The 8,781-nt window shown below is 50.5% G+C and overlaps 1 protein-coding gene across 5 annotated transcripts in view; it reads left to right on the top strand.

The window, feature by feature from the left end:
* Window positions 1–3,719, top strand: part of SLC38A12 (solute carrier family 38 member 12) — an 82,343-nt gene extending 78,624 nt beyond the window's left edge. For all 5 annotated transcript variants that reach the window (XM_021002596.2, XM_021002600.2, XM_021002599.2 and 2 more), the window contains one exon: window positions 1,053–3,719. In XM_021002596.2, the coding sequence (XP_020858255.1) occupies window positions 1,053–1,813 (761 nt within the window). In that variant the 3' untranslated portion in view covers window positions 1,814–3,719. The remainder of the gene's footprint in view (window positions 1–1,052) is intronic.
* The last annotated feature ends 5,062 nt before the right edge of the window (window positions 3,720–8,781 follow it).

Raw genomic sequence — 8,781 nt, forward strand, 5'->3', positions numbered from 1 at the left:
GAGTAATAGTAGCAACTACCTCACAGAGTTGTCTGAGGACCAAAAGAGGTAACATGTAAAGAGCTTTGCAAACCTTGCAGTGCGGTGTGAATGCCAGCTGTTATTATTAACTGAAAGACAGGAAATTCTGCCCTCCAGAGACTGTCTCAGACAAAATCAAGAAGCCCAAGACAAGAGAAAGGAGAATACACACCTTGATTTCTGGCAGTTCCTTGTTAAGCAGGCTAAAATACCAAGCACCAAGAAAGCTCCTGGAGGGGAAGTAGGTGAGCTTGGTGGTCCTCTGCTAAAGGCTAAACAGGAAGCCTGCAGCCCCTCCCCAGCTGAATTCCCTGCCCCCTACTGTGAGAGGCGAAGGGCTCTCGCCTCTCAGCTCATCCTCTCTCTGTGGCACTGCCACTCTCCAAAGAGGAGTGATGTCTCCCCTGCAGGGTCTAGGAACAAGTCATCGTAGTCTTTTGCTGGTCTCCGGTTCCCTCTACTCTTGGAATCCTTGGTTTCCTTCAGCTTCCACTCAAAGCCTTTCCTAGTCCCCACAGCCATGCTGCTGGTGCCTCCCCTTGCCCCCACCCCCAGCTTTTGGGCTTTTTTGGTATAGATGTATTTATGTTCATGTTGTGTGTCCCCACCCCACCCCACTAAGTGGGCACTTAAATCCTTGTTGAGGTGTTGGTTGAAGCAGAGATTCTATGCCCCAGGTAGAAGACACCTGAACCCAGGCTGCCACTCTGGGCTGAGACCCAGCACTTTGGTAGAGTCTCAGCTACATGAATTTTAATTCCGCATTTGTCTTCTTTCTCTCTGTCTCCCACATTTGGCAGAGGCTGGATGTTGTAGAAGAGATTCTTCTAGGTACAAGTTGTACAAAATGGCCTCTGAGGTCCCTTCCAGTTCCAAGGTTCCACCCCTCTGTGCGTGGGAGCTGGCCCAAGCCAAAGCCTCTGCTCTCTTTTCCCTCTGTCCTCCTGCAGCGTGCCTGATAGGAGCACCGTGCTCAGTGTTTGCACACAGTGGGTGTTCAGTCATAACTGACTGTGTCTCTCGTTCCCCAGCCTTTGCCATCATGATTGTCCTGGCACTGATCCGTATCGGACACGGGCAAGGAGAAGGGCATCCACCCATAGCAGACTTCTCTGGGATCCGCAACCTGTTTGGAGTGTGTGTTTACTCCTTCATGTGCCAGCATTCTCTGCCGTCCCTTGTCACTCCCATTTCCTCCAAGAAGCACATCGCGCAGCTGGTGCTGCTGGACTACGTGTTGATCCTGGCCTTCTATAGCCTCCTCTCCTTCACTGCCATCTTCTGCTTCCACAGCGACAGTCTCATGGACATGTACACCCTCAACTTCACTGGCTGTGATGTGGTGCGCCTGGCCGTGATCCGCTTCTTCTTGGGTCTCTTCCCCGTCTTCACCATTAGCACCAATTTCCCCATCATCGCCGTGACGCTGCGCAACAACTGGAAGACGCTCTTCCACCGCGAGGGGGAGATGTACCCGTGGGTGGTAGACCGCGTTGTGTTCCCCATCATCACTCTGGTGCCTCCCATCCTTGTGGCCTTCTGTACCCATGACCTGGAGTCCCTCGTGGGGATCACGGGAGCCTACGCTGGCAATGGAATCCAGTACGTCATCCCTGCCTTCCTGGCGTACTACAGCCGGAAAGACACAAAGCTCGTATTTGGGTCTGGTACTGTCAACAAGCACAAATCCCCTTTCCGAAGTACCTTCTGGGTGGGCTTTGTGCTTGTCTGGGCTTTCTCTTGCTTCCTTTTTGTCACAGCCAACATAATCCTCAGTGAGACGAAGCTTTAACTGTGGGAACATTTCCCAACGCCTGCAGGATTGCAGGCCTTCCTCTGTCCTCCACCTTCATGCCCACTGTCCTTCCACCCCAGGGCAGACACTGGCCGTTGCTGGTAACCAAGCCTGATGGTTGTTACAAGGCCCATTACCTCTCTCTACACCCAAGACCCCACCAGAGACGGCCTGCTGAGTCCCCTGCATGGTACCCTGGGTGGAATTTAGAAGCAGTGCTGGCACTGTGACATTTTATTTATACTGGACCCAGTGGGTGCTTCCCTACTCATTCACCCCGACCTAGGTTGTGGGATGACCTAGGTCTTTGTTTTAGGAGATCTGTTGCAGAGGCTAACCCTCAGCCCTAACCCCTCCTACCTGCTTCTCCCTCACCCAGAACATGTCTTGCTTCCTGAACTGCTAAGAAACCGATATAGTGAAAGCACATGTCACTTTTGCCTCAGCACAATGGGAAGCAAGCAGGGCCTGTAGCCACAAGGACAAGGGGGGCTGATTAGCCTCAGAGTCCCTGGAGCAGAGCTGTGGGCACCCCTGCTGTGGCTGAATAGAGACGAGGTCGCTAAAATACTGACCTGGTTCTAGAGTCAGGTCCAGGGCTCCTGTCTTGACTGGGGCCTTAGTATTCCCCGGGAGGGAAAATAAAAGGGCCCTTTCATCTTTTCCCACATCCCACAGGACTTAGGTCCTCTGTTAAGTCCTCAGGGTTAATGAGGAAGGGCAAGAAAGACAAGGGAATCTCTGAATCTTCAGTTTGGAGGTGTGCCGGGTGAAGGAGATACCGTACCCCTCTGCAGGCCAAGGATGTTCTGGCAGCAGCCCCACGTCAGCTTCCTGAGCTTGTCTCTCTGAAGCAAGTTAAGCATGGCATTAGAATGGGCAGTAAGTTGGGACCACCTGAAGAACAATCACCTCAGACACACTTGGTGCCTTTGGTCACCTTTGGGGTGACTCTTGAAATGTCTGGCAGCTGAAATCACAGCTCCCAGGAAGACAGTGGTGGTCCTGTGGGGGGCCAAGATCGACCTGATTCACAGCAGGGAGGAGGGAGAGGCAGCCACCGAGCAGCCGATGGCCAGCCACCTGATGCATCCTTCATCATCTTGCTGACAATGGAAAAACCACATAGGGTAATGGGAGGGAGCCACCCATCCCCTCCACCTGGACACAAGACTTCTGTATCATGTACCATCTCTTTGCCAGATGCCAAGCTCTTCTGAAAGGAGGACTGACCCCGTCCATGATTCTAGCCCCTTCTCACTGTTCTTCCCCTCTCTTCTCTACTCACTACATTCACAACTGCTACTGCCCTGTCATGAACTTTGTATCAAACGTGCCTTCTCCAGCATCAGGGTCTGGGTCCTTCCTGCTGAGGTACAGTACGGCCCAGATTATTCTCATGTTCTCTGTACCCCTGTAGTCTGGGGTCAAAAGCAGTCAAGTGTAGAAAATGGGGTTCTGCTGGGGGGAGGAGGGCGAGGCTTCTCTTTAAGCTGGGTCCTGATCCCCTCCCTGCAACCCACCTAATTTCAGTGCCTTGCTCAGCACCTTTTATTTCTCCTCACCTGCATCCCACACATTTCCCTGTCAGGAAGAAAAAATCTAGTCCTTGAGGGTAGAGATGATCGAAAGAAGACTCCTGCCAGAGGACTGTGGGAGCATAGGGTGAGGAAAGGAGAATCGCCTTAAGGAAGAAGACTGGGCCGTCCGGAAGCAAACACACCCCTGCTGTTAGATCTCATGCTGCCTGAGCCCGGTGGGGTGCTTTTGAGAATTAGATTGTCTTAATTGGACATTATCTTCTTCCAATTCATCATCTTGTGTTTTGTCTCATAGCTCATCACTACATTTAATTATTTTCCAGCCAAATGAAAAATAAATGCCCCTTCCCCATCTGCTTGTATACTGACTTCCTATGCTGTCTCTGGCTGCCACTCGAGAATGGGGTGGGGCAGGGAGAGATCTGTGCCTTCAATGACAAAAATAATGAGGTGCTGGCCTGTCCTGCCGTCTGGGCTGTCCTCACGTCTCCCTAGCTGTTTGCTAAAAACTCGATTAAAACCTCTGTACTGACCCTTTTCCAATTATATTCCCTCACAAAGGACAAAGAAAATTAAGCCATCTCACTGTTTCAGGCTCCAAAGTTGGTACTAGCAAATTGAGTAACACCATGAGGCAGGATCTGATACATGAAACCATGAGGTATTGCACAGCCACTGTGCAATGTTGTCCTGTTTCACATCAGTGATTCAGACACCAACATCTCTAAGTGTGGCATAGATGTGACAGATGCTAGGGCAGGGAAGCTGCCTAATCCTTAAGTTGTCTGATTCCTTTCCTTTTGCTCTTCTAGAGCAAAAACTGAAACATGAGCATCCACCCCATTTCCTAGGGTACTGTCCGAAGGAACTCAAGTCCCTAAGAACCATGGGCCCCTACTGGGGTTTTCAGAGGATGGGCTGACTTGTGTTTGGTGGCCAAATGAGTTGCTAAGGCAGAATGTGATCTCACTCCTTACAAATGCCTTGTTGTGAATTTGGACCCAGCTTCCTGGGGCTGCATCAGAATGGAGTAAGCTTTGTCTCATGCCCACCTTCATCCCTGGGACTAGAGTGATCCTGGCATGAGGGATTCAGGCATCAAAGCAATTATCTCCTGCTGCACTTTGGTGCCCAACCTTACGAGGCATGAGCTCCTTTTACCAATAATTCCAGGGCTACAGGGGCAGCTTCAGGCTTATTGGATAGGACAGATGGTTGGTAACAGAGTAGGATAGACACTGCAGAGTGATGGAAGGTGGGCAAAGGGCACCTTGCCAGGCCCACAGCCACACAGCTGTTCTCACAGTATGGAAGCCAAGAGCAGCCGTAGCAACAGGCAGAGACCAAAGCCAGAGTGAAATTGAGGACAGTTTCTTCTCCCCAACTCCACGAGAACCTTAACAGCAGTCAGGAGCTGAAGACAGAGCTTCAGGATACATAAGGATAAGGATTCTTCTCTGAAGTACTGCAGAAACTGAGGCAGAGAAACTTGAGCTCAGGGCAGCTAGGTGGTGCAGTGGATAGAGCACCGGCCCTGAAGTCAGGAGAACCTGAGTTCAAATCCAGCCTCAGACCAAACACTTGACACTAGCTGTGTGACCCTGGGCAAGTTATTTAACCCCAATTGCCTAAAAAGAGGAGGGAAAAAAGAACCTGAGCTTCCAACGAGAAATCGCCGTGACCATTCTGGGTCCCTTCCCTAGGGCAGGCCAGCAGCTCAGCCAACCCTGCCGGGGGCCCAGTTCCTTGGACAAGGTTGCCCTTTGGGGACTGATAGACCGATGCTTAGGCAACGTCCACAGCCCTAGAAAGGAATCCCTGTTCATAGAATGGACAATGCGTGTGGCCTAGATTCCAACAAAGGTCAGCCTGTGCCCATTACCCCCCAGTTTCCCCAACTGTGTACGTAATAGGACGTTGACTTGAAATAATGCTTCTCTGGACACTCCTTGCATGTAGCACATCTACTATGTGTTATGCACTGTGCTAAACACTTTATAAATAGATCTCATTTGATCTCCCACCAGCCCTGGTGGGAAGTAGGTACTGTCATTATCCTCATTTTTACAGTTGAGGAAAATAAGGTATGCAGAGGTTAAGTGACTTGCCCAAGGTCACGCAGCTTGTTAGTGACTGAGGCTAGATTTGAAATAGGGTCTTCCCAATTCCAGTGGCAGTGCTCTATCCACTATACCAGCTGCCCCTATGAATGGTGTTTTTTCCTTTACAGCTCTAGCTCTTAGCATGGTGCCTGGCATATGAGGACTTAATAAATGCTTGTTGACTGAGATCAAATTAATGTCATAGCCCTGGAGCCAGAGATCTCTCCCCAAGACTGAATTAATTTAACGCAGCGCAAGGAGGTACAAGGGACCTGCTAGAATCTTGATCCTATCATCTGTCTTCTTCCCGTCCCTCTGGCCAACTTCAGATTCTCTTAAGGTCTGAAAATCCCTTTAGGGTCTCCCTTGCTCCCCTCGGGGACATAGGGGAAGCTGTCGCTGCTCCTGTGGCATCTGAGGGGAGGCGACTTGGAGATGAGCTTTTCTTGAAGGTCTTTAAAAATGCCATCAGCCTCTACTTATCTAAACTTTATGGGAAGTCCTGACTGGACGCAAAAGTTCAGCCTCTCTGCAGATGGGAACTTATTTTGCAGTGGGTTTGATGCTCTGTCCACCATCAACTCCATGGCACTGTCTCTGCCTCCAGACTTCACACTCTGAAACAGCTTTTCTTTCTCTTCCCCTGACTGCAGGAGGCCTTGACCTTGGTCTTTTCTTGGAGAGGCCTGGAGAGCTGCTGCACCCTTGTAGTTTAAGGGAAAGAGTCCTGTGACTGTGATCCTGGAACAAACCTCCTCCCCTACATACCAGAGGCCCTATCCCTAGCAATAGGAGCCAATCACTCAGAGCTTGGTATTGGCTTTTAATTATTTTTCCAATTATTGTTAATGAACTTGGACAGAGAGTCATAGAGGAGTGATATAAAGAGCTCTCTATTTCCCCTCACCCTCTCTGACAGCTTCCTACCCCACCCCCCAGCAGTGGAACCTAGAATGAAGGGTCAGAGGTGGCAACAGTGGGCCAATCTGCCATACTGCTGTTTTGGGGGTAGATTTAAAGCGCCAAAGAACACTTTGGGGTGATCTAGATCAGCACCTTCATTCTACTGGCAAGAAAACAGGACCCAAGAGTGAACTGACCAAGGTCACAGGTAAAATAGCAGAGCCAGCATCTGATCTCATGCCCCTTGCCTCCAAATCCATCCCTCTTCTCAATAGGGAGGGATTTAAGGACTATCTGGGGACCTTGGACAAGCAAGGCTCCTCCCTCACTGCTTCCTCCCTTCCCTAGAACTGTGCATCCATCACCACAACCAGCTCCTGTGCTGAGCACCATTTGTCATGTCAGTTACCAGAGGCAGGCCAGAGTAGGGGCTGAATACCAAGAGATTTCTCCTTTGATGCCCAGACCACAGCTGTTCAGATTCTCGTTCCCAAAGAATTGCCTTAAAATCTTCAGCTCCAGGTTTCTGCCAGTTCCTCTTCCCCAACCTTCCCAATCAATACACTCTCTCTTCTCCTTACGCTCCCCAAACAGCATGGCGCAAAGCATTGCATTGTTGAAACAATACTGGGCTGGAGGTAAGAACTGGGTTCTTGTCCCAGCACTTCCCATTAGGCAACTGAGTGATGTTGGACAATTCGTTACCCTTCTCTGGGCCTCGGTTTCCTTCAATGCAAAATGGAGGCCCTATGTAAAAGGCCTAGGTGACTTCTAAAGTCTCTTCCAGATGGCTGTCTAAGCTAGCCACAAGCACCACCACCCCCAGTGGGGTTCCAAAGGTTCTGGTGGGGAATCCACATTGTTTCTACTTTTGAGGGGGCAGTTAGAGAAACCAGAAGTGGTCTGAGCCTTTGAATATATCTTGTCCTCTGGCTGGCCCTCAGGCCCTGCTCCCAAGGTCTCTTCATGCAGATTTCCTAAACTGTTGACTCTGGAGAGCCGGCATGATGCAATGGAAAGAGAGATGGTTTTGGAGTCAGCAGATCTGGATTCAAATCCTAGCTTTGCCATTTATAGCCTTGGGCCAATCACTTCAGCTCTCCCGGTTTCAGTTTCCTTTTCTGTAAAAAGAAGCAGATGACCCTCCAGTTCTAAATCTGTGTTCCTAAATCCATTTCTTGTTTTCTCCCAATTAACCCACTGTAGAATAGGCAAAGCCGGCTCAGCCTAAAGAAATGACTGGTTGGGGTATAATTTAGTGCTTTTATGCCAGTTCCCCAATCTGCTTCACTCCTTTGTAAGATTTAGGTGGGGAGGGAGGAACATGACCTCTATGAGAAGGGCCTTTGAGGATGGGCAGCAATTTTCTGGCACCCATAACTCCTGCAGAACCTAGGCAACATAGCCCTCTGCCTGTCTGGTCCCTGCAGCACCAGGATCAGAGGCAGAGGGATGGCCCAAAGGCTGAGCGCAGGGGTGGCCAAGGAGCAGATGGGGAGAAAAGATAAAGACTGTGCAGAAGGCCACTGGGAACATCTTTGCAGAGCCTAATCCCTCATTTTCCTAGGCTGTGGTAGCCTACCCTCATGGAAAGAAAGGAAGCCTTAGGTAAGCAAAGGTAACTTCCAACCTCTGCTGTTTCCAACTAGCCTCTCTCTTTCCCCCATGACCACGTGCCCTACCTGGAGGAGGAAGCCAAAACCTTCCTTTAAAAACCCAGCCCCTCTGCTCAGCGGCAATTATATTCCGTATCATTGTGTGATACACAAAGTACTTGCCATGTTAGAGGCACATACTACAATGGTTCAAGTTCTGGGCTTGGATTCAGGAAGACCAGAACTCAAGTTCTTCCTTAGACACTAACTAGCTGTGCGGCCCTGGGCAAATTGCTTAACATCCCAGCCTGCACCTGCACACACACACACCCCTACCCCTCCTCTTCCTCCTTCCCTCTCACCCACTCTCCCTCTCTCCTCTCCTCTCTCCTCTCCTCTCTCCTTCTCTTCCCCTCTCTTTCTCCCTCTCCTCTCTCCCTCTTTCCCCTTCTCTTTCTCCCTCTTCCCCCCTCTTTCTCCCTCTCCTCTCTCCCTCTTTCTCCCTCTCCTCTCTCCCTCTCTCCCTCCCTCTCCCCCCCCCTCTCCCCCATCTCTCCCTCCCTCTCCCCACCACTGCCACCAGTTGCCAGAGCCAGCTGGAAGAAAAGTAAAGCAAGAAGAGTCAGGTTCCATTAGTGCCCTCGGCAAGAAGCTGCTCAGACACTAAGGAGCACTTTTTTCCTGCAGGTCCTAGCACTGGGCAGGCTTTGTCTTCGGCATGACCAATTTCCACATCCTATTTCTCCTCTTATCCCCCAATGCCTTGTCCACCAAGCTGGTATACCTAAGACTGCTTTTTTATGGGCAAACCCCTAATGTCCCAA

This window comes from Phascolarctos cinereus, unplaced genomic scaffold (assembly GCF_003287225.1).
Source record: "Phascolarctos cinereus isolate Bilbo 61053 unplaced genomic scaffold, phaCin_HiC Scaffold_5;HRSCAF=322, whole genome shotgun sequence".
NCBI lineage: Eukaryota > Metazoa > Chordata > Mammalia > Diprotodontia > Phascolarctidae > Phascolarctos > Phascolarctos cinereus.